The following is a 25,974-nucleotide window of genomic DNA, read 5'->3' as shown; positions in this document are numbered from 1 at the left end:
GATATTTACAGATTAATTTTGTATTCTTCCTGGCTGGTGCTGCCTTCAGATTCAATTCCTTCCTTCCTTCCTTCCTTCCTTCCTTCCTTCCTTCCTTCCTTCCTTCCTTCCTTCCTTCCTTCCTTCCTTCCTTCCTTCTGTGAAAACCTGCTCTTCTGCTGCCTGCGGGGAAGGGCAGCAGGAGAGCTTCACAGGCTCCTGGGAGGCTCAGGGCACTAAAATTCTCTTTCTTTGCATCAGGGATCAGGCTGTCATCCACAGAGCAGTGATCGGCAGATGCAGAGTGTCCAGGCCCATTTATCTCTGCCAGATGGTGCTAAAATACTAGTCCAGAGCACATGTTGCTTCTATTCAACCAAATGCTTGTGCCATGCTGTGGCTTCTCTGCCTCTGAACCAATGAGCCTCTGCCAGCAAAATCCCAGTGGCCAAGGCCCCGGCAGCCCTCAGCTAAGCCCCTCTCCATGGCTTGTAGAAAATCAGAGAAATCAGACCAGGAAGGCTCACAGCCCTGCGGGGGCAGACAATAGAGTGCAGGAAAGGAAGGAAGGGGTTAACGAGGGTTTAGAACACACAAAAAGTAAATATTTGAGGCAGAAATGTAGAAAGAAGGAATAATGGAGAGAGAAGGGCAGGAGGAGGAAGCAAGAAGTGTAAAGAGAAGAAAAAGGAGGATTATATTCTGCCAGAAAACAAAGGGATGGTTGTATGAGAAAAGCATTGGGGAAGCATTGGGGAAATGAGGGTTCAGCTCTGCACAAACTTTCTGTCTGACACAGGACAACTCAATCTCTCTGTGTCTCAGTTTGCAAATGCTACAATGGGAATAATAAAGTCTCCTTTGTTCTGCCTCTCTCTGCTCACATCAGATGTCCCTTCTATTTGTATGTTGCAGAAAGCCAAGACACTACCATACTGCAAACAAAAATAAAATCCACTGAGGCTTTGAGGGAAAAAAAAAAAAGAGGTAGGAAGGCAAATAGGCTATGATAAACCTAGGAGACAACTGCTCCAGAAACCAGGGTATCGGGGGAAGAAATATAGGAGAGGCCTTTACTGAGAGAAGAAGAAAGAAACAATATGGACCGGATTAATCCTACTGTTGCCTCCTGGACTCCAGTAGAGTTCCTCAAGGGATGGGTTTAGCCCAAGAAGTTCAGTTTTGTTTGGTTAAAGAAACTTCATGCCAAAGTTTTTAAATAGTCAAATCTGTTCTGAGAAGTATGAGAATGTGGGCTGCCTTTCCTGAAACATTGCATGGGACTTGGGATGAACAACTCCTGCTGAAGGCATCAGGAGCCAAGTGATTAAGCCCCATGCAGTGCTCTGACAGGAGGCCGCCTTCTTGCCTACGCATACTTTTTTTAAGTATAGAAAGTATTTCCATATTTCCAGCAGCTGATCTTTATTTGAAGCCAAGAGCTACATTTTTCAGATTAGAACTGAAGCTTTTCTAGGAAAAGCCACTCTGGAGCAGACCATGGGTCCATCTAGCCCAAGACAGTGTCTCCAACAGAGGCCCTGCACTCTGCTTAGAGAAAGAAAGCCTAAAGCCCACAGGGCTCTCTCCAGGGATAATTTATATTTCATTCCAGGAGTTAGAGTTTGGCTTTCACTCCAAAGTCTGTACACTTATATTATTTCCAAAACGCTTGCTTATTTTATTAATCTTCACTGTTCCCTGGAGATGTTTGTTGTTTGCAGATCTCTAACCTGTTTGGGAAGCCCCTTCTGCTGCTGACCTCCGCTTTCTGCGGCAGTGAGTTCCCCAGGCCAACTGAGGCATTTGTAGGGGAAAAAGGAATTTTCTCAATTTCAGGTTTGCTGCATTTAATGTGGAAGCATGCCTTAAGCTTCCTGTCTCACCCAGCTGGCTTCTCATTACAGCATCTCACCTAAAGCTGTGAGCTGCTTCTGCCGTGCAGGGAATCCCTGCTAGGAGACGGACTGTGCATGTGTGATGTTGCTCTGCCCTGAAACATGACTCAGCCACGCTGAGGATCCACTTTTTTAATTTTTCAGTGCCTCCAAGTTTACAAGAATACATTATTCTGTCAGCTGCTCCTGCAGGCAAGGTGTGTTTTCTTCTTGTGTCACTGGAGAAATAAAAGTTTGTGGATAGTCATAGTGTCCCCCCTATGTGGACAGCACACTAAGCCAGGACGTGATAAATGTGTGAGGGGCTGCAGGGTGACTGGGACATGGCACCATACTCTCTGCACCTCTCTTTTGGTAAAGAGGCAATTGCAATGCTCAAGCTTCTTTGCAGACCAGGGCGAGACATGCAGGTAGAAGGGCAAGAGGGGCACTGTTGTGTAGTCGCATGCTTATGATGATGGTGAACCAGCAAACCAGTGCATGGACAATAGGCAGGGTGGCTCAGTGTTCAGCCTGCCCTTCCTTCATCCATCTGTCCTTCTCTATCCTTCTACCGCAGAAGGGCTTGGGTCTTAAAGGGGTAGGAGAGGGGTGTAGGGCAGGATACAGGCTTTGTCATCGTCTAGGACTGAACTGGCTAGATGGTTGTATACCCAGGGCTCTGCAGCAAAAATTAGATGGTCCTATACAGACATGGCTTTGGATCCAGCATGCAAACAAACAAAACAAATGTATTAGAAACAGCTGGGGGATAGGATGAAAATGTGCATTATTAGGGGTATGTTTATAATAACCTAAGAACTGGGGAATGCAGCATTGCTGTGCTGGGCCCTCCTGGAGACAGATTTGCTGTTGCTTTTGGAGCCCTTATTACAGCCATTGGTTTTCCCATTTATGCATCCCTTCCCCCAGCCCTTACTGGAAAACCTGACAGCGTGCTCTGAGATGCTGGATATTGTCAGGAGCTGGAGTAACCTCTGAAAGCAGTGGCCATGCCCTCCCTCATCTGTGGGTCACGAGCTGCTACTTGGGTGAGCATGTACATCACCCAGAGTAGGGGCATTGCTTTAGGCACTGGTCTACCTTCAGGAGTTTCCTCCCTCATCCCGAGGGCAGTTTTGCAGCTCTTGGGAATTTTTTTGATTCCCTGGCTGTAGGATAGGCTCACAATTTTCCAATTCCTTCATCATTTTGGAGCGTGACTAACCTGTTCTGGGGGATACTAAGAAAGATGAAAACACCTGCTGGCAGCACTGTCCCCATTTGTGTCTTTTCTTGCCTTTCCTGTGCAAAGTCAGGACATCGAGGCTGTTAGCGGTGAGCACCTTGTCTGCAGCCTGCCCTGCTGCAGGTCAGGAGGTGACCATCTTTAAGTGTCATACATTTTTCTTCTGGTCTCCATGCGTATTATTTTTGTGAGATGCAGTCCTTCCTTGTGGGAGAGTGTTTGAAATTATCCTTCAACCCTCAGTATAGTGGGCTCTTGCTAAGAAGTCCTTATTGTGTGTTTCACATATACAGATACTGCACCCACTGACATTTTTTTGGTAATGTTCACTAAGGCTTCAGTTGTGGCTTCAGTTGTATAATGTCTAGTGCACAGTTAAGTGCCTAAGAATTGACTTTGCTGTTTCCCTGACAGATTTAACAAATATTGGCCAAAACTCAATGTGCACTGACACTGCTGATCTTGCAGCTGGAGAAATTTGGCCCAGTACTCCGCTTCAGTATCTTCGAGCCATCGTGGTGTGTCTAACATGTTGGCTGGTTTTGTTTGCTTCATGGTTGGATGAGAAGCTTATATACAAAGCTGCTTAAATTCCAAATGTTGCCTGTGGCTGAATGGTTCCTGCCTTTGATGTGAGAGCTAGCCACAGCCTGGGATCTGAGAGGTTATTCTTGTTAAGAGGATAAGGTAATAGCAAAGTCTTGTATATTTAACGCGGAGTGCACAAAGGCCTGTTTACTTGAACACAGAAAGAGTTCAGCAACCAGGATTAGTTTCCCTGGTCCCAAAACACTTTACTAACACAAAGTGCTCTTTAGGGATCTCTCAGGACCGTGCTCCAGTGCCTGTTCAAATTGCAGTTACATTGGTCTTGGCCTTGCATTGAATTACCTCACTCCTTTCTGTGCTGATTTTCACGAATGTAGGCTCAGCTGGTGAGCTTGCTCATCTTCTGGAGCTGAGTGTTGCAGAGGTGACACCTGAGAGCGTGTGGGGACTTCGAGGTAGCTGTAGCCATTGGTCACTGGTGAGGGGTGTATTTGCATGTACAAGACAGCCTTGTTGCACAAGCTGACTGTGAATGGCAAATGTTACCTCATTTGCCATTAACGGTAACTCAACCATAATAATAGTAAGTATGCAGGTTCAGCTGCAGGTGAAAATGGCTGTTATGGTCTTCATCCTGTCTGTTCCACGTGTCTGCATGGATCGACCCACTGTACCTTTGCAGGCTGCATGTTGCAAGAAATAGATGACAATATATAGGAGGGGCTTGCATCCCCATTCCCACTTTCAGACCCAGATGGTCAGTTGTCATCTGCTGTGTTCAGCAGGGAAGATGTGATGGCTGGAGCAATGTTGCCATGTTTCTAGGCAGTCAAGAAAGCTGCTTAGTGAGAAGACTCTCTTGCCCTGGTACTATCTCAGAAGAATGGTGGTTGCTGCCTGGCTGTGAACGGCAGAAAGTAAAAATACAGTGTTTCAAATGTGTTGTACTCTTTGACAAGCTGGAATAGATTTAAGGCCATATTGAAGATCACTTGTCCTGATGGGTATTCACTACGCAGTGATGGATGAATTATTTTTCAGAGCAACTGCAAAGATGTCCTTCAAACCCACCTTTTGTTTTGTAATAGCGCTGAAGGAGTGGCAGTGTCTGGCCTGCCATGGGGTGTTCTGTTACCACTGGTCTTTTGCAAAGCAGAAAGATGCTGCTGGTGGCTGAAACCACCGGCAATTCTTTTCCTAAGGCTTCCAGGAGAGTAAAAATCTGGGATTTCTTTGATGAACTTTCAGGAGACATGAAATAATTTGGCACTGCAGGGAAGGCAAATAGCCTATGCAGGTATATTTAATGTGTAATCAAACAGCACGAATTACATGAGGATGCACTATGGCTTCAAACCAGTCCTTACCTAGGGAAAACTTTGGCTGGCTTGTAAGGAACATGTCCTCCCTCTGAGCGCAGTCCCCACCTTGAGCCATTCCATCTCCAGCTGTGCTGTGTAGAGCAGAAAGCGGGGAAAGGGAAAAGCCTTTTTTAAGCCAGCCCCTGTGCAAATCTCTCTCGAGGGCTGATGCTCAATGGATGTGTATGTGCTGTGATATTCCCTGCAATTTTGCCTGGACTGTGTTCAAACAGTGAAGGGAGAAGGCTCCTGGGTTGCTGTGCAAGCTGGGCATCTCCCAGGCTCAGTAGTATGGTCTGTGAAAAAGGCAGTGGCAATAAATCTGGTTCCTTGGTGGGAAATTTGTTAACCTTTCAGAACTTTTGAAGGATGAAGTGATGAGTTGATTCTCTGTATTTTCTTTTTACAAACATATCTCTATTGATACTAATGCTGTTTGTGTATCAGCCATTAGGGTCTGTCTCTTGGTGCTTTTATGTAATTTATAGACTTTCTCCAGTCTGATTTTGAGAAACATGGATTGTCTGTGAGGCTGGGAACAAGGACAAGCTCTCTTCTAATGTGGCTTTCCTGTTTTCCTCTGTTTTGCAGGTTCTTTTCGAAATGATGGTTTAAAAGCTGCTGATGTCCTTCCTATACTAAAGGAGAAAGTGGCCTTCGTGTCAGGTGAGTACATCTTTTCTGGATCACTCCAGCCCAGCACGAGCACTGCCTGCCATATCCTGGTCCTTATAGCGCTGCATAGTCACGAGGGACCAGTTTCATGTTTGGACCTGGTAGTACTTAAATTAGCTCTCTGCTAAGAAAAGGGCTGTATGTGGAACAGGGCTATCCAGTAATACTCAGTGTTGGAAACTGGCCCATGGTGATTTTCTTCATAGGCTGAGAAACAGGTAAATGGCAGCACAGGTGGGATGAAATGCAGCTTTTCAGCTCCAGCCCAGACCTGTGCTGTCTCAGTGTTCAGAATGGTTCAGGGATCCTGCTTTGGGTTCAAGGTCAGTGAATAGCATTAATTCCTGTTTGTAGGAAGCACTCAGACCTGTAAATCACTGGTGTTTCATTTGCAATCCCAATCAACTTGCTGTTAAAAGTATCATTGATGCTGCATTTACATAATAACCCAGACACTCAAAGATCTCCTGCCAGCCTGTACAAAGATTTACAGCCTTCATTCAGGAAACAAATCTTGAGGACCTGGGGGTGGATGAGGACTAGACAATATGGAAAAGGCTTTGAGAACGGCTTGAATGATATTGTTTCTGGGGTGAATTACAACTTGTCAGGGGGAGGGGGAAGTCTGAAGCGATCATAATCTTGCATGAAGTCACTCACATTGGCAGTATAAAAACAGGGTATTTCCAGTGCTAACGTTTCTGAAGATTGCAAACCATTCAAGCCTCTTTTGGTGATCATCCCTGTTGCAATGAGAAAACCTGCATCAAAAGCGGCCGGCCCCCTTGTTGGCAGTCTTTGCTTTTTGTTTCCTTTGTCTCCACAGTAATGCTGAGTGCAGAGGGGAGGAGAGCAGCAGCGAGGCCATTAGGTGCTCGGGCTCTTCCTCCTTGGTGCTGGAGCGGGGCCTGTGAGCATGGGGCTTGTCACCCTGCCAAGCCATGGAGATGCCTGGCCAGGCAGGAAAAGCTTTCACTTGACTAATGGTTGGTGTGAGATGTCTTCCCATGTAGCAACAGTTAAATCGTCCAGGGATCACGAGTCTAGCAGTGACTTGGGCAAATCATTTGTGGCTCTATAAACCCTAAACTTTCTGACCAATGACATGAAAATCCAGGACTTTGAGGGACGTTTGTGAGACACCAAAAGCCTCGTGTAAAAACCCAAGACTAACCCAACAGTACTTGCACGCAGGACTACTTGACCTCCCACTGGTGTCTAATTCTGAATGTCCTGAGGTGTTTTACATGGGTGTTGTCTTTCACTGCTCCGAAGAGGGGAACATAGTCATAAAAACACAGCATACCTGCAGACTTGTTTGCGACACTGTCACGAATGAAGGTTTGTGAATCCTGCTGATTATGTCAATTCACTATGAATGAGTGACTTTACACAGTTTGATTTAAAGTTAGAGTTTACTTATAGCGAATTGCAGAATTTGGTTATAGTATTTTTAATAGCACTCAATCATCAATGATTAATAAAGTAATAGACAAAATTAATCAAAACAGTGACTTAGTTACAGATTCGAAGATGGCAAGGTTCACTCTATTACTACACAAAAGCACACATAAAAGAGAATAAATCACAAAAAGTTAAGCTGATTCATAAAAGCATTGTGTATATATGGAATAAAAGTAAAAGGGGGAGAGAGAGCAAAAAGGGGGGGGGGAGGAAGGGAACCCTCCCGTTGAGTCACAAGGTTCGGACTAGACCCCCTTGCTTTCTAAACTCCTTCTCAGAGAGGAGTCTAGGTGCGGCTAGGTCTAGTCCTAGTCTCAGACTTGGTCAATGGTTTATATGAATAAGAGTAATGTATATATATAAAGGAAATTTGGATTATACGAGAGAGAAAGAGAAATTGTATGTAGGGAATGCGGGAACCCTGCCGTTGAGTCACGAGGTTCGGAATGGACCCCCTTGCTTTCTAGACTCCTTCTCAGAGAGGAGCCTAGGTGCGGCTAGGCCCACTCCTAGTCTCAGACTTGGTCAACGGTTTATAAGAGTAATGCTATAAGGATAGTACAGCAATATCAAACTCCTTTAAAATTGAATCATACATCTACAAACTACTTAAACTGATTTATGCGTGCAACTTACAACTATAAATGCAAATGTGAAAATGGTATACCTGTTAAAAATTCCCCTCGAGTTTAGTGAAATACTCACGTCTAATGCCTTGGCATTTCTCAACGGGTGAGAGCAGAATCTCGAGGAGTGAAGAATATCAGCAGCCCAGGCTCCGTTGTCGATCTCCGGCAATGGAGTTCTGGTGGCAGCAGACTTTGGGAATCTGCTAGTTTTCACTGACTCTGAGAGACATTTTGATCAGAGGGAGATGCTGGTGCGGCCCGTGGCGGTCCAGGAGAGCTCAAAGGGCCTCACTTAGGACTGCTGTTTTATAGGATTGTGAGATGATTGACTTTAATCACCAGTAAATTTCCATCCGAGCCACAATTCGGGTCGGCTTGTTGCTGGAATTCCAGCAGCGATGATACCACCCTGTTTCAAGGCTGTCCGGGGTAGCTGTTTGTTCTCGTTCCCCTCGTTAGCCATAATATGAATCTTGATAAGAACAGAGCCGCTCTCTGCTCCAGCCATGTAGGAGTTTCTGGTACAATTAAGGAGCACTTAACTGACCAACTCTCTACGCAAAAGCTGCAGCCTGCGAATTCCTGAGATTGTAAAGCAGACGAAGTAGAGGGGAAAAAAACAGGACAGAAAAAAAACCAGGGGCAGGGGGAAGATGTACCACCACAGACACAAAGCTGAACTGGGCGCTCTGGGGAAGTGAAAGGGAGGAATTTATGCAGGGACTGTACTGGAATTTAGTTCTTGGCTCCTGCTGTTGCTTTGCATGGAAATGACTGCAGGATCATTTGGTAATTCATGGAATGTTTAATAACGACAACCTGTCTGGATCGTTTATATAGCCCCTTCCACTGATGGTGCCTGTGTCAGCTCAGAGCCAGAAGGTCTCACACCAAATCATCAGCTCGTTAGATGCTGTCCTGGGCCAAGCTTGCCTTGTGGGGGGGCGTTAAACAAGCAGCACCAACATGATCCCCTGGGGTTTTGCACCGTGATCTGCTGCAGGCAAGGGACAGCTCGCTCCTCATAGACTCACCAGCCTCCAGAATTGTATCTGCACAAAATGTGCCTGTTCCTGACACAGCTAGCTAGATAGCGGTCCTAGGATTTACACCTCCTCTCCATGGTCTCCAAACGTGACTACAGGCAACAATTGTCAGGGACCTTTGCAGATAGAATGCTCTGAGCTGCCAGTGTCTTATTGCAATAGCCCCAGCATCACCCTCTAGCCCAGAGTTTAAATACTGCCCAGTCTTCCCCTGTTGTTGTAATAAAGCAGATTAAGAAAAGGATTTGAGCACTTCAACCGATGGCTAGGTTCTTTTTAATTAAGATGGAATAACTTCCTAGAGTATGCCTTGAGCACAGAAGAGAAAATGTTTGCCGAAATAGAAAAATCAAATTGCTGGACTTTGCAAGATTAAAAAAAAAATTGTTCTGTTGTTAGCATAGACTCTGGGAGCACATTGCATTTGTAACCAGGCTTCCTTGAGAAAAAGGAGAGTTTTATTGACTCTTCTTCAGAGTTTTATACTATAGTTAATTTTAACTATAACAGTACAGTAAAGTTGTCAACAGGGTTCTCCTTACACCAGCAGAATTTATCAGCACACATGAAAAAAATCTCAGCCGAACATCTCAGTTACATGGTTTACTTCTTTTCTCATCTGCTGTGGCTCACCAGCTTGTTTTTTAGTCCGTGATTTGATGGGAAAGCTGCAGAGAACAGGTAAGCTCCTTCAGGCAGGGGCTATACCGTGCTTTGTGTTTCAGTGCTGTGGATGCTCCACACCTGGACCACGCAGAGCAGCAGGGCAGAACAGGCAGGGAAGTGACACCCGCTGCCGCCTGCTCCAGAGACGGCGCAACAGGACCTGCCTGCACAGCTGTGTAATCTCAGAGGAGCACTCAAGCTTTCAGAAGTGCACTTAATTTCAGAGTTGAAATACAGCTCTAACTAGCTGGGCATGGATTCACCCAGCCTAAACGCCGTCTGGGGCTCTGTGCCTGGCGCTTCCCCTCGGCTGGCTCAGCTGGCAGCGAGCAGCAGGCGCAGGGCTCTGCATCCGCATCCCTGCACCGCGGGAGAGTTGAGGGGCGGATAATGTTGGGATTTTTTCCTGGAACTGGTTCTTGATTTCTTGATGTATGAGCTAGACTGAACCCAAGCAAAGTTCATGTGCATGTGTGTCTAAACAGCACCTGAAAATTGCATTCCAGCACTCATAGCAGAGATGGCCTGAGCAGTCAGGGGTGTGGTGCATCCCAGCCATCGCCGTCTGATTGCTTCCATCGCTGACTTCGTGGAAGCAGATTAAGCAGGGGCTTGGTGGGGGGGAGGCTTTGGCCACCTGCTTGTTGCCTAAACCCTAATAAAATCTTGGCTTTGCCTGGGCGGCTCACTGTGTTGCTTCCAGCAATGGAATGGCTTTGGGAACCATTAGGGAGCAAGCTACAGGCCAGAGACTGATTTTTGTATTCTGAGAAAGAGATGAGCGCAGAGGAGAGGAAATAAAACAGGTTGTAGATTATTTTAGGTGTTTTTTTCAAGTGAGAGGTGGTGAAATATTTTGGAAGCTGGGCTTATAGTCTTTCCTAGGAAACACAGATGCTGTTTTAGAAGAGTGGTTTAACTTGGGATGTTGTTCAGCTGCTTGATTATATTTATAGGAGATTTTCTATTGATCAGTGCAATACATGAGGAAGCGTATGAGGCTCTCAGGAGAGGGAGGAGAGTGTGTTACCCATGTTCCCTTCCCATGCGTAGAGCTTTTCATATACTTAGGCTATGAAAAGCTTGTTAGTTGACTAATGCTGTGGGTCTTGCTGAAAGCATTTACCCTTTCCCCACATCCCACCCAGAAGAGTTTCCTAGGATCCTTCCCGGCACCTCCTGTTCCCTGGGGGGCTCAGAAGAGCGGCAGTGCGTGGGCTCCCGCCTGTCACCCAGGTACTGTCTGCTCATCTGCTGAGGCAGGAGTACAAAGGAGGAGGCTGGCCAGGTTTCTGAGAGGGTGGTTGAGCACGGAGGAATCAACAGCAAAAGGCAGAAGGGTGTAATAAACTGGTGAGCTGCTGCAGCTGTGACAAGCAGAGCTCCCAACACGTGTTCAGCAAAGCAGGAGGTTTTTCTGTGGACTTCAGGCAGCAAAAGGCATGGGGCAGGGAGAAATGGATAGGGTGACACTTCAGCCATCTCCATCCTTCAAAAGCCCACTGTCCCCAACCCCACATGTCCCAGGAGCAGCCTTGTGAGCTGGGTCACAGTGACGTCTGAACCTGGCTGAAAGCCTGAAGGAAAAACAGAGAGATATTTCCCAAAAGGTCTTTCAGAGGAGGAATTTCAGTGTAAATAGATCAGATTAAAGGACAGCTTTGCAATTAGGTTTCACTAAATTTAGGCCAGCAGGATGAATCAAAGAGGAAGGCTCAGAAAGGAAGATATTTACCTTCCCAAAAACTTGTCTGAAGACACCACAGGTCACTTAGTGCCAGAGGTACATGGGACCACATGTAGAGTGGCATGTTTTTTCTTTTTCTGTGATGGATGCACTTCACTCTTCAGAGAAAGGGTTGAAATGAGACCCCAGGGCCCTCTGGGCACTGGAAGAGTTCAGATCCAGGTTTCAGGGAGTCTCAAATCCTGATTTGTGGATGCCGGAATTTGTATTGGGTTGGGAATAGAACTAACCAAAATATTTAATTTTTGAATGATGTAAACATTTTGTATTGGCACAAAAAGTTTTGATTTAAATTAAAAGTTTCCATTCTCTTCTTCCTCTGGAATGGAAATTTCAAATGAAACATCAATAATTCTTCTTTATTTTGTTACAGAAAAATGTCTTTAGTTTTATACCATTCTCTGATGTATTTTGAAATCAATGGGAATTCCAAAAAGAGGAAATATGTTATTAGAAAAACATAGCACTGCTTGACTATTGAATTTTCCTAGTGGTTTTGGGCCATCATGCTTTCATCTAGAATTTGCTGCTGCATTGATGCAGATTTTTTCTTTGAAGAAGGAAATGAGGAAGTTTAGACTATAAAGTTTCCAGGTCTTTTGATGAGTTCTGAGCCTGCTGGGTTTTCTTTGTTGTTGTTTGTTCTTATCCTTTTGTTTTTCAAGAGTTTTAGGTCAGTTTTGAGAATAGAGAAGAGCCTTTACCTATAGGGGCTGTTTAGATACCCTCATCGGGACTCTAAGATTAAAGCAGAAATCAAAATGTTTCCTGGGATTTCTGATTTTATTTACAGGTTGTAAATGTAGTGTGCAGAATCAGTTGCCGTATTTCTTTCCACACATTTTAACTGTAGCTATGGACTAAATCAAACAATTTCTGTGGAGAATGTCTAGCTAGTGCCGGCACTTACTGTCCTGGTGCTCGGACATCAGCAGCTTGCCAACATCTACCAATATCTCCTTAGAGCATGGAGATTTCTTCTTTATGTACTTCCTTAATTAGCACGTGTGAGAGTAGTGATGCAACCTGTGCTGCCTTGTAGAGAGGCAGAAAGGTTCAAGTGCCTTATAAAACTGGGCAAAAAATCAAACCAATCAAAATTTCTATCCAAAAAGACTTGCAAGAACTTGTGGGATCGCAAGTCATTGATTGGGTGGCATCCAAACGCACTGGACTGACCACCTCCTGGTCCCTGCATCCTGTCACATAGGTATAGCTTCTCAATTAATGATAGGGACTTTGAAAATAACAATAAGAGGAAGGAACCAAGCCTGTGAAGCAAGAAGGTCTGTATACATACCATCCTGTTCCAGCTCACAGGATTTTCTCATCCTTAAAGACACAGTGAGCTCCGTATGTATCTCAGCAAAGGTCTTGTCTTCATTTACACATGCAGTCGGGAGTTGTCCTTATATAGAAATCAAGGCTGGGAGCTTATAAATCAATATAAGGACCTAGGGAGGTGACTGTAGCGCCTGAGATAATTAATACGATAACAACCATTTTGGTCATTTTGCAGTAAGGTGTGCTCTTCTGTCCCACTAACGCGACTCATCACCTCTGAAAACTTCCTTGTTTCTGTGAAAGTGCTTTGGTTCATGGACTTATGTTTTTTCCCTAAGGAATCATTTTTAACTGAAAAGAAGCGCTGAAATTCACAACTGGACATCATCTCTGTATTAGAAATGGGGCTTTTTTTTAAAACTTTTTTTCTGGGAAAATACAGGCTACTTGAAATGTAAATACTTTGCTGGAATGTGCAATTTCAGAAACATTTTCATCTGCCAGTGTTTTCCAGCTCTCGGCTGAATTTCTTCTTAAAACCAGAGGGGGAAAAGACTTCCTAATAGCAGTTATGTAAGTCCAATAGGTTGAACTCACCCCTGAACTTTTGTTAATTTGCACAATCTTCTGCTTGGCTGTAGCTGTCAAGGACTTACTTGCTGGGGGTGTGGCAAACCTGAGCAGCCAGTTATATTAAATCAGTTTATCACATACTTCTCTTTGCTGATGAGCATCAGAAACTTTGCCATTGCTGTTTCTCTGTCTTTATCTCAAATGAGGAAGACAAACAGTCTGTGATCAGGGTGAATATGGCCTCTCTTTGTTTCTCCTTATTCTGTACAGGTTCTAACATTTTGCCCAGTGGCGTGAGTTTGGAGTGCCTGTCAGGACTGCCAGCAGCAGCATGACTGGCATCGCCACGTGCTGGTTTGTTCCCTTCCCTTCTCCAGGGGCAAGACGGTGTGAGTGGGGTGTTTTGTTTTAGAAGATTTGGGGTTTATTTTATTCAGTTTCTCTGTTGTTCTTTAAACATATACAGCTATTCCCATACATCTGTGATAGAGGAGGCGAGATCAAAAAAACCTAATTTGCAGCTGAGGCAAAAGGCAGTGAGGTTTGCATATGTGTGAGTAAGGGTCAGCATTGCAGAGGAGGGTACTGGTGCTCCCTTGATACCTCACAGCAAACCAGCTTCTTCCAGAGGAAGAAACAGGCTCCTCTGGACTTACTTTGAAAGTTTTGCCTTCCACACAAAGCAGCTCTTCCTTCATTTTAATGAGTCTCACTTCTCCTTAGTTTTACTTTGCTGGGGCAATAACTTTCTCCGTGGGAAATGAGACAATTTTCCCAGTGGCTTGTTGGCAAGTAAACATTTAAAACTAGAGAAGTACCCCAAAATACTTGCATAAGTCAGCAAAGGTGTATTACAAGCCACAACAGGTGGTCTCTTCAAATCCATGTAGTGGCTCTGGGTCATTGTGGAACAAATCTACCTGGTAGGAAATGGGATCCCATCTACAGCCTCTGATCTGTTCTGCTCTGCCAAGGGATCTTCTGATGGGAACATACAGCCTTGGTTTTGGAGCCATTAACCTTAAATGTAATGTTGCAAATGTTGGCCATAAGGATTTGATTCAGGCAATTGATTCTGGGATATGGGATGCTGCAAAGAGCAACACACTGGAGGATCAGGCCCTGGTGACTGCATTGCAGCTGTGTTAATTTGCAGGTGGGCTTGTTGTGGGAGTTAAATATCCATCACTGTTGCACTAGAATCACCTGCTTTGGAACCATCTGAATGTGAGGGCGGTCATACAGATAATCCTATATATGACCCTTAAAACAAATTAGTTGTTCTTGAAGCTGGAGGAATTATAGTATAGAGGTCTGTTCACAGGAGGTTTGGTGGCAAGCAGTCTCACAGAGCTCAGCTATGGCAGGGAAATGAATATTATTTTAAGACTCTGGATACTAATTCCTTAATACTTTGTTTTCCTAGGAAGTCTGTCAATTAGATTTAGAAAACCAGAGCATATTGTTTGCCATTTTATTGAGGCGCCTGACATAAGCTGATCTCGTTCTGTCTCCTGGTTCTCTTCATCATCATTCATTTTTTCACCATATTTTGGACTGAAATACCTTTTGAGGAGTATTTCAGCCTGTCTGGAAACTCACTTATGGTCTCAGCAGAGTCTGCAACATCAAGATTGATCAGCTTATGATCTGCAGGGGTCAGATGAAGCAGCATATTCATTTGAACCGCAGTAGATATCTGCATGGAGGCCAGAGACACTGTGTGCTACTCCTCTCTCCATTGTTGGTGTGTTGCAGGACCTTAGACAAGGTACTCGGGAGTCTTTATGTGTGTGGACATTTGTCTGTGTCTATGGTTAATCCTTGTGAATTCACGCACATAAGGAAAGTGCAAAAGGAAGGAGAGGGCTTGAATCCCTTAAATATAGATAAATGCAAGCAGGTAAGTAACATGATAGAATGGCTGGTAGAACTGGAGAGATGCAGCTTGAAAACAGAGCTTGATAAAATCATTATCTGTTGTATACAAGAAGTCTGCATTAAAGGAAACTGATAATTTCCTGTCCTAAACAGGGTTACACAAAGCTGGAATTTCAGCTTTTTGTGTATTATCAGGGATGGATGTGCCTCAGGACTTGAAATCAGGAAGGTCTGTACACAGAGTTCATGTTAATAAAACTGTGGGTTGGCCAACTTCTTGACTCACCTGTGGGCAGTTGGAGCCACCATAGGCAGAAACATTTGGGTCCACCACTGACAGGATTAAAATGTCAGTTCAGGCAGCTTTCCTTTTGGTTGCAGGCTTGACCAGAAAAGTCGTCATCAGGTCACTGACTGTGCTGCCTGCTCCATACAGGTTTTCTGAAGTTTCTTTAATGTTTTCTTTTAATGTGGTATGCATCACGATGCCTTGTGCCATCACTGCAATATCCCCTGTATGATACGCTTGGACTGGCATAGTCTTTGCTGCGTAAAAAACTGGTTGGGTGGCCGAGCCCAGAGAGTTGTGGTAAATGGAGTTAAGTTCAGTTGGCAGCCGGTCACGAGCAGTGTTCCCCAGGGCTCTGTTTTGGGGCCAGCCTTGCATAATATCTTTATCAATGATCTGGCTGAGGGGATTGAGTGCACCCTCAGTAAGTTTGTAGATGACACCAAGTTGGGTGGGAATGTTGATATGCTGGAGGGTAGGATGGCCCTGCAGAGGGACCTGGACAGGTTGCGCTGATGGGCTGAGGCGAACTGTATGAGGTTTAACAAGGCCAAGTGCTGGGTCCTGCACTTCGGGCACAACAACCCCGTGCAACGTTACAGGCTTGGGGAAGAGTGGCTGGAAAGCTGCCTGGCCGAAATGGACCTGGGAGTGCTGGTTGACAGCCAGCTGAACATGAGCCAGCAGTGTGCCCAGGTGGCCAAGAAGGCCAACAGCATCCTGGCCTGTATCAGAAATAGCGTGGCCAGCAGGAGCAGGGAGGTGATTGTCCCCATGTACTCGGCGCTGGTGAGGCCGCACCTGGAATACTGTGTCCAGTTTTGGGCCCCTCAATACAAGAAAGACATTGAGGTGCTGCAGCGTGTCCAGAGAAGGGCAACAAGGCTGGTGAAGGGTCTGGAGCACAGGCCTTATGAGGAGCGGCTGAGGGAACGGGGATTGTTTAGCTTAGAGAAGAGGAGGCTGAGGGGAGAACTTATTGCTCTCTACAACTACCTGAAAGGAGGTTGTAGTGAGGTGGGTGTTGGTCTCTTCTCCCACGTAGTTAGCAATAGGACGAGAGGAAATGGGCTCAAGCTGCGCCAAGGGAGGTTTAGATTGGATATTAGGAAAATTTTTTTCATGGAAAGGGTAGTCAAGCATTGGAACAGGCTGCCCAGAGAGGTGGTGGAGTTCCCATCCCTGGAAGTGTTCAAAAAACGGGTAGATGTGGCACTTCAGGACATGGTTTAGTCTAGTCTACCCTTGATTGACTTAGAGTAGACTTGGTAGTGTAGGTTAATGGTTGGACTGGATGATCTTAAAGGTGTTTTCCAACCTAAACAATTCTGTGATTTGTGGAGGAAAAATGATGTAATCCTACTTCTGGGAACAAATGCTGAATTTAGCAATGGTTTCTGTATAGGCTGGAAGAAAGGGAGATGGGAAGAACCAGCAAGCAAGCCACTGACAAGCAAGGCCATCAACAAAGGATTTTGTGGGAGGAATGCAGGACATATATGGCTAAATATTTGTTCTCGGTGTACTTTGTGCCCTGAAGAACATGTGTTTTTCTGACTCTTTTTTCCAGAGCACTAATAACTAGACCATCTGTTTGCCTCTCTAAATCAGAGCAAAGCCCATGAAAACCCACCTTGAAAAACAATTAGAAATTATCAGCTGTTTGTTTTAGCATTTAATAACTGTAATTAGCAAACATAATGACATGTTTGATTATTGCATCCCATGTCTGTAGCCCAGTGGGAGGCAGGAGACGGGACATATTGATTAGAGCAATTGAGACTCTTCACTTCCTTCCATTTTTTATTTTCTTTTAAAATAACATGCTGGGTAGTTCTCTGAAGAGACTGTGCATGTAAAATTGATGTTGAGATTGTGGCTGACTTGGGGCAAGATTAGCCTCCTTGGGTGGATTACTGACAAGCAGCGACAGAGTTTCCATAATGTTTTTAGTTGCTGACTTCTAGCCTAAGCACTATGAAGCTCTAACACACTGGACTAAGAGTCAGAAAACCTCATTTCTGCCCCTGGTTCTTCAAGTGACTTGCTGTGGGGTCTGGGCTGAATTTCTTCCCCTCTCTGTACCTCACTATTCCCCTCAGTAAAAAAGGAGATAATAATAAAGAAGAGGAAAGGTATAGACTCAAGGTATAGACTCGCTGTACAGCCAATGCTGAAAGATTTTCTTCTCTTTTAGTGACTGTTGCTACCTGTCTGGAGGCTCCATTAGAGGAGACAAGGGTTCTAATATAGGCATGTTAGGTGTCTAAACTTTGGTGGTGGCAATGTCTCATTTTGTCTGCCTAGAAAAGCTGAGATTTGTTGTCATAAAATGCAATGGAAAAGCTACATATTATTAGTATTTAAGAGAGTAAACCACAGTTAATGAATTCTGCAAGTCTTATGGTGAATTAAACATACCGTGGTTTGTTCTGGAAGAAACCTGATGTTTCTTCATATAGGGTCTTCATAAAATTGTAAATTATGCAGGCATTCATAAAAATTAAGGATTGCTCATGAATAATTTGGGAACAAATGAAGGATTTTAATATGTATGATGCACTTGTAATAATAATTTCACCCTATTGCTCAAAGCATAGAGCAGTACTTTTATCACAAATTAGAAACATTTGTTTCTAAACCTCACATTTCTTGAGATTTGCCCCATGTCTCCTTGTTCTTCTGTGCCATGGGACTAGAAGGAATTGGCCCAGGCACTTATTTATCCTTCTGTCATCCAGAAACCTCAAACTGGGTCATTGGGTAACCTTCCTCCTCCAATGAGAATTAACCCATTTTCTCTGGTCTGTCCTGGTAACTTCTGATTCTGTGCTGCAGCCTTATTTATCCTGCTCCCCTGAGGACAGTTTAGATGAACCGTTGAGGGACAACATTTATCCTGAAGCAAAGACAGGACAGGAATGTTCTAGACCCTGTTTCCTTTTCTGTAGCTGAAATCCTTGTGTTACTGTTAGTAAAAAGGTCAAAAAATTTCCGATTTACCTTTTTCAGCCTATCAGAATTCAGATAATTTGGTTTTTTTCTTTTTTCAGCACTCACTTTGGTGGAACTGTAGGTGGGAAAGGGGTCCCTGGCCAGAAACACAATTTTTGTTTACCAAGATGAGGTGAATGGGCATCATCAGGGCTGCTGGGCTGTGGGAAGCTCATGGCTCTCTCTGGGTGTTTCGTATCCTGGGAGAAGATTATAACTGTGGGCTTGGCTGTCTCCTGATCTCATTTCTTAGTGCTTTTCCACTTTGTAGAAATATTTAAATAATTGGGAATGAAGAAGGAGAGGGAGCCTGACTGAGTAGCGGGTAGCATGTTCTTCTGGGATGCAAATCAAGTTCAGGTCTCTGCTTCAGTGAATATCTGGAAGCTTTTGAAAGCCTTGGTTACATCTTGATATGATGGGAAATTTTTCAAAACCTTGAAAAACTTCCTGTGTTGAAAAAATATTTCCCTCCAGCTTTAGTTACTACATTGGTTTGCCATTCCATAGGCTGGCTTGCTTTTCTGTTGGACACATCATGCATGATATAATGGTTTTGGCATTGTTACGGTGTGTGAAATATTCTCAACAAAGGGAGAATGTGCTTAAAATGAGGAAATTTTTTTTATATGTATATAGGTCTGAAAATAAAAATGAGCTTATTTCCTTGTAAATTGAGTCCTTGTTACATTACACCCCCATTCTTATGCTATGTAGCAGAGGCATGGATCAGTCAAGCGGACACTGAATTTCCATGGATCTTCCTCACCTTCATGGTGTGAAGCCAAAGGCAAACATCAGGCACAGAGATTTGGGTGGAGATTAGGCAGGACAGTTTTTGTACTCCATATGTACCCTTGACTGCATGAGGGCTCAAAATGAAGATGGCATCTCTTATTTGCCTCTCCATTTGTACCCCTGGACAAATCAGATGTGACCTGGCTCCAGTGGAGAGTTGCATGATGTAGCCCTTCAGGTATATAGCATCCATTGAAAACTATGGGCATTTCAATGCTGGCAAACTGTAACACAGGGTAACACTGGCATGAAGTTTATGTAACAGATTTTGACTTGTACAGTCTGCAGTGCTGTAAAAAACTCTTTAAGGCAGGACTTAGCAATTTTTTTAAAAAATAATATAAATATTTTTAACAAATGCATATATAGTAACAGCATTGCTATTTTTAGCTGCTTATGTGTGACTCTGGTCAAGTAGAGAGACACTTTGTGCTAGAAGGTGAGCTTGTACCTATCGTGGCATCAACTGAATGGACAGTTTCAGAATAAAATGGACAGGGGGTATGTTGTCAGATGGGAGCTGGATCTACAAGTGACTTCTCTGTTCTGTAGGCAGGGCCAGCTGGAAAACCTGTGCCCTGGGAGTATATGCATGTAGGTTTGGTTTCTGGTTTGTCCACCTGCAGGAACTCCTGCCATATGAGGCACCTCCTTGATTCCTGATCTAAATTCTGCCCAGAGCAGTTCTTTGCCCTTTGGTGATCCAGGATACTGTTTTTCCAAGCACACGTGCTCTTGTGCTGATCCTACTCTTACAGCAGAGCCTCTTAGGACTCTTCCTACTGAATTCGGGTGTTTAGGACTCCTGCAGAAGTCATGGCCCCACGGAGTGAGGGTGTCCTGTCTTCAGCATGAGATCAGTGCTGGAGATGTTGCGTGGCTTTTTATTCTTGTTGGCCAGGTAAATTAGTTCAGAGAAGCACGTGATTTTCCTTTCTCAAAAGTGATGTTTCTGTTAAAGGGATTATACTTTCCATTGAAAAGCGCAAGCTCATCTGCATTTTTACAGATTATTTGCAAGGTCCTTGCAGTTCTGTGCTAGCTTTTTGAACTGTAGTTTTGCTATGACTTTTTTTTCCTAGATAACAATGCAAACACGTATCTAACAATACAATTCCTGAAAAAAATCTCGTGATAATATGTGAAGAGCTAAACACTGAGTGAGGCACTAGATTTCAGTTTCACGCTTATTAAACTTTATTCACAGTAGAGAATAAAATAAGGCGTTGTAGAATAGATTGTATTCACCCCTATATTTATGATTGTATAATTCAGGGTAGAGCCATTTCTTTATGGCTAAGCCTTTTGACAATTGCTGTAAAAGATGAAGTGCCAGACACTGGCAGTTTAAAAGGAGTGGATTTTAAGACAGGAAAGCTACAGGGGAAAAAACAAGCCGAAAATCATTCCAATTGCCAACAACACTCTCTAAATAGAAAGCATAGGAGGCATGAACTTCTAATGAAAATTTCAATTTCTAATGAATTGCCAGATAGATTAGAATGTCTTACTGCATAAACCTTACTGGGATACATAGCTCCTAACTGGCAGGACATTGTAAACTATCTGGCAGTGAACGATGCAACACACTGAGTAACAGTGAAAAATACTTTCACTTTCTTGGTGTTGACCAGTTTAAACCTATCCCCACAGTAGGATTTCATTAGCATTGCCTGCTTGGGTTGGCAGTTAGATTAGGTTTGATGGGATTAGGTGAGAGTCAGAAGAAATACTAATAGCAGTTTTCCTTGTGTGTTGGGTTTGGGTTTCTTTTTTTTTTATTTCTCCCTTTTGGAGCTCCAGCAAATGCAAGCATGTCTTAGGCAATTAGGCAAGCCTGAAAGCTACAAAGACTGCACAGGCTCTTGAATGTGCCATAATTTATGTTTATCAATTCAGTGCACAGAGTTTTTTTGACGTGTGCTTCCTGCCTGATTTCTAACAATTCTTTATTTTCCACAGGTGGCCGTGATAAACGAGGTGGTCCTGTCTTGACCTTCCCAGCCCGCAGCAATCACGACAGAATAAGGCAGGAAGACCTTCGGAAACTTGTGACTTATTTGGCCAGCGTGCCAAGGTAAAGCTAGAAAGAAAACACTTCAAAGCTGAGGGTGGATGGGTGGGTGGGGCACTGATTCTTGGCAATTGCTGATTTCCAAGTATTAACATTTAGTACCTTCAGTTCTTGGGACAGAGAAACAAAAGTGTTCCCTTCCTCCCTCTGTGTATGCTCCAATGGTTTTTATCATACACACGGCAATGTAGGAGCCCCAGAGCGAGCAAATGCTGGCTTCGGGCTCGCAACAGCAATGAGGAGCTGCTCTTGTTCCCCATGTTTCTGTGCAGCTCTTCTAGAGGAGTGGAAAGGGAGGAGAGTGCTTAGAGGTCTGCAGTTAAATAAAGGAAGCTGGAGAGAGCCTGCTGTCTGCTGTTGCTTTTTAATACCTTGTGGGAGGCTTAGGAGAGCTGGAGTAGGGGACTGTGGTTCTGGGGAGGAGAGCCTGCCCCGTGCGAGGAAGCAGATCCTCCTGCTCCAGCACTTCCCAAAGCTTTCTCCAGGCTCAGGAAGGAACGTGGGTGGACCAAGGGGGAAGATTTCAAAGAAAGGCATTTCAAATAGTTCTGCATGTAGACCAGCACCTTCCCTGCATTAGTCCCCATGTGCCTCCTCCAACAGGCAGGTCCCCATCCCTTTCCCAGGGATGCTGGAGGAAAGGTCTGTTGCCAGTTTATATTTATCTTTGCAAGCTTTGGGAGACAGTTTATAGGGCTCAGTGCCCAGGTGGGTATTTCTGAGCCAAAGTTTAATGCCTCTGAGAGTACAAGGCTATGTACGCCCTCATCCAGCTTCCTTTCCCTATTTTCAAGCTTGCCAAATATCCTTACCCAATAACCACTGCACCGGTTATTGAGGTGCAGGTTATCCCAGGGCAAGTGAGAGGCTGAGAAGGGGTGTTCAGGGTTGCAATAACACACCCTGTGCAACCCAGGAGCTCCTTCTTTTTTAAACCCAGGGTATGACCTGTTAAACAGTGCTCATATTTTTGCAAAGAGTGTGAAGTTAACACCTGCAGGGCAGAGGGGTTGGCTGCATCTGGAAATCAAGAGGTAAGGGTCTCGGAAATGCAGTCAGTTCCTTAAACATATGATGTGCAGAGAACAAAGGTCCTGCATTTGGTATCGAAGAGAGTTGAGGGCTGTTTGGAGAGACTGCTGCAGAGAGTGAGGGGCAAATACAGCTCTGTGTGCCAGATCTGCCAGTGCTCATATCCTGGACTTCTCAAGTCCTGTGGTGGTGCATTTTTTGCTCTGTTGGACTTTTGCTCATCAAGGTTTTACTCATAAGCTGAATTGGTTTGCTTTTCTCCCCATCCCCGCCCCTTTTTTCAACGATACTGTGAGAGAGATTACGGGGCTGGGAGAGCAGTAGGTCACTCCCTGGGAGCACATGTCTTGGGGCTTGGCAATCCCCTGCAGCTGCTGCAGTAATGAAACTGCTCCCTTACATCTTAGCATTTTTTTGCACAGTCGGAGGTACGAAGATATGATGTTGTTTGGGGTTGTAAGCAATTGCAATTGCACAGCAAGATTACCTTCTAACATGTCGGCCTTTTCTATTAATTGCTATTCCTTCATGGAGGTGGCAGTAACAGCAAGATACATACATCCCTTCTGTTCCCCACTCTCACACAACTGAATCGATTAGCTCAATCTTTGATGCTGTTCTTGGTTGCCTCACTCTGAATCAGTCCAGCAACGATTTTTCTTTGATGATGCAGAAGCTGGGGGACAGAGGTGCATGCTGAAGGAGCTAATACAAGACCCAGCTGCTTGTCTCTGTAGAAACACTAAAAAAGCATTCCCCTTCCTGGTCCCCACTGCAAAGCCTTGTTCTGCCCTGATGTTTGAAGCCTTTGAAGGACATCTCTCTAGTTATAACAGAGACCATTCCTTCCTCTGTGGTGCAACCTCCATCATGAAAATGTGCCCAGCAGTGAGAGACTGGCTACTCATGAAGCACTTTGACTAGTTTCCCAAGGATCATTGCAGATTGGTTCTGTGGAGACATTAATCAGAATGCTGTCTCCTGTTTGGGATATTACACATTGAGAGGTGTGGAGCAGAAAGCAGCAAGAGAGTGATCAGAGGTCTAGAAAAAGTGGCCTGTCAAGGAAGGATTAAAAGGGTAGAAGTTGCTCAGCCTAGAGAACGGAAGAGAGTGAGAAGTGTCTTTGAAAGCCTGTTGTGATGCTGCAAAAGGAAAGGGTTGTAGGGCTAGGACAAGAAACAAAAGTTTTACAGTGAAGCAAGGGAAGCTTAGGCTAGACATGAGGAAAAGATTTGTAGTGGATTCCCATTAGCACTAGGATAAGTCATCTAATTTCTTCATAAATTCTTCCATAACTCTAAGTAAACCCCCGGCACAGGTATAGATCTTAGGGAGAGGGGATGATTAATCAGGAGGTGACTTCTTTAGGTGCCTCCTAGTCCTGTTTTGTCTGGTGCTGCAGCTGTGAACTCACTGCTGTAGGAGGGAAACGTGACCACAAACTTTGTGGGTTTGGCACGTGGGATTGTGTAACCTGTGTGGTGTGAGAAAACCCTGAAAACCTCATTTTCCCTAAACATTCTTTTCACTTTAACAAGGGCAAACAGCGGAGCTTTCAAACTTATTTACTTTTTGGAAACAAATATATGGAAGGAACAGTTTGAATTCATATCACTGGCTCTCAGTTCATATTTATTTCAAGATGAGTGCTGTAATGAGTAACTGTATCAGCCATCCACCAAAATAAACAGTTTCATTAGTGGAGACTCTGAACAGGATGTCAGGAGAAACTGTTCTGATGTTCAGAGTGCCGAAAGGGGAAGACTTTTCTCTGCTAGTTCAAAAAACCCCGAAATTCTTCTTTAGGAAAAAAAGAGACCGTAATTTATCATATTGACACCAGTATAATAATTCTTTCTTTATAGCAGGTGCAATGGTTTCTGAGTGAGACAGATTGCTATCCACATTGATATGATCTGTCACTTAACCCTTGTTTTATACCTTAATGGAGGGGGCAGAGGTGGCACATTGCTGGGAGCTTTGAGCAGGTATGAGGTTGGTGATGAAATATGATGATAGATTAGGGTAACTGAAACCAGGGTCTTGCTAGCAGTTTTCAAAGTTTCTGATTCAGCTTTCTGCAATTCCTTCTTCAAAACCAGAATAATAATGTGGGTTTTCTGAAAGCAGCAATGTGTGTTTGAGTTAGAGCAGAATAGTGAGTGCTTTCATGCAGTCAGGCAGGTGCCTGCAGTCAGTGGGGTTTTGTGTGTGGCTGAGGATTACAGCTTGGGGGTTAAGACTTCAGATCTAGCAATGCGGTTTGTTCGTATCCCAGAATGGTAACCTTGCAGTCCATACATAGCACTTGGGGTGACTTAGGGGTCCTGGAAGATTCAGAAGCGTAATCCTGCAGTCTTGGGTAGTAGGAGGAGGTTGCAAGTGGATATCTGACACTGTGGACAAGTGTGGTCCTGGTTTCGTGCTGTACACTCATTCTTTCAGGCATATCACAAGGTCCTTTTCTCCAAACGGTTCCACTATAATTAGTTACTAAGAAACAAAGATGCTATTCATTAGAAGTAAAGATAATTGCCACGGATGCCAGGTTTCTACCACTCTGCCATTTTCTGCTTGTTTTATATTTGCACTAATGCTTTCTGGATAGGCGAAGCTGTATTTCTTGTGAATCAGGATAGCTCCTACTTACATGCAAATTTGAACGGGATGTGATGTCTAGAAATTTGGAGGGTGTGACTGAATCTAGGATAACATGGTGTTTATCATCAGGGGAGCTGAGGGGGAATTTTTTGGCCTCGCTGAGGATTTTATTTTTTAACACCAGTGCAGTGGCATCTATTCTGGTAGACAGAGTTTTGATTTATATGTGAGTAAATGAAACTAGCACCAGGCCAATCTCCTCTGTGAGCCCTTTGGAATTAAGAGTTAAGTTATGCGTAGGCTATAGGAGGATAAAAAGGAGACAGAATATTATTAGCCTGAGTTATCTCCTCACATGGTGAAGCAATACGATGAAGGAAATGTTCTCTGTCAGCTATAGTGAATCTTCCGGCTGAAAACATCAATCTGTTTTGGAGCCAAGATAAGCAGTCTTCTGTGCTCGCTGCAGAGGGGGAAACCCAAGATGCCTCGGAGGCCTGTATTTTTAAAGACATCCGCTTTTTATTTGTTGTCTGTTTAAAAACCTGCTCAAAAATTTCCCTGTTCTGGGGGACATCCGAGGCTCATAACAGCAGCAGAATGTTTCCAAGGGACAGCCCTGTGTGTTTGAACAGCTCCTTAGAGCTGCACAAGCTCTATGAAAGGTGCTAGGATCAGTAAAACAACTTAAGTGCCTCTAATAATTATTTCAGTGACTGGGGCTTTATAAAATTAGAAGAACAATACAGGGGATGGCAAAATGTAGCAATACTCACCCACTCTTGGATTTACATTAAGCTCTTCTCTGATGACCTGTGGTACTGCGTATATTGGCTCCTCTGGCTAGGAGTAGTGTGAAACTCATTTTGTTAATTGATAGAAATTAAACCCTAGAGCTCTACTTTCTGTTACGTGATCCTAGCACAAAAGAAGCTTTTGAGGATAATTTTTTTTCTGGAGGCTATTGTGGATCTAAAAAAAACAAGCGTGTCTTAAAAATAACACCAGGGACTTCATACTAATTTTAGTAACTAAATATCTGGTGCCATCTATAAGATAATCATTCCACCATACACTTGTATCAAAATACCACAGTAAAAAATGAAGTGAAGTTAATGAGGCTAATGGAGGTTTAGTATTTTCTTCAGATATAATTTGCTTTTAAAAAAAAAAAAATCTAAGTGTATTTTAGAGAAAGAAGCT

The 25,974-nt window shown here is 44.1% G+C and overlaps 1 protein-coding gene across 1 annotated transcript in view; it reads left to right on the top strand.

Moving 5' to 3' along the window:
- LOC104031638 (kalirin) overlaps positions 1-25,974 on the top strand; it is a 432,630-nt gene that overhangs the window by 161,689 nt on the left and 244,967 nt on the right. The window contains exons 2-3 of the mRNA XM_075710381.1: positions 5,607-5,681; positions 21,024-21,138. Of these exons, the coding sequence (XP_075566496.1) occupies positions 5,607-5,681; positions 21,024-21,138 (190 nt within the window). The remainder of the gene's footprint in view (positions 1-5,606; positions 5,682-21,023; positions 21,139-25,974) is intronic.

This window comes from Pelecanus crispus, chromosome 5 (genome assembly GCF_030463565.1).
Source record: "Pelecanus crispus isolate bPelCri1 chromosome 5, bPelCri1.pri, whole genome shotgun sequence".
Classification (NCBI taxonomy): domain Eukaryota; kingdom Metazoa; phylum Chordata; class Aves; order Pelecaniformes; family Pelecanidae; genus Pelecanus; species Pelecanus crispus.
This window is presented reverse-complemented; position numbering and strand designations above follow the sequence as displayed.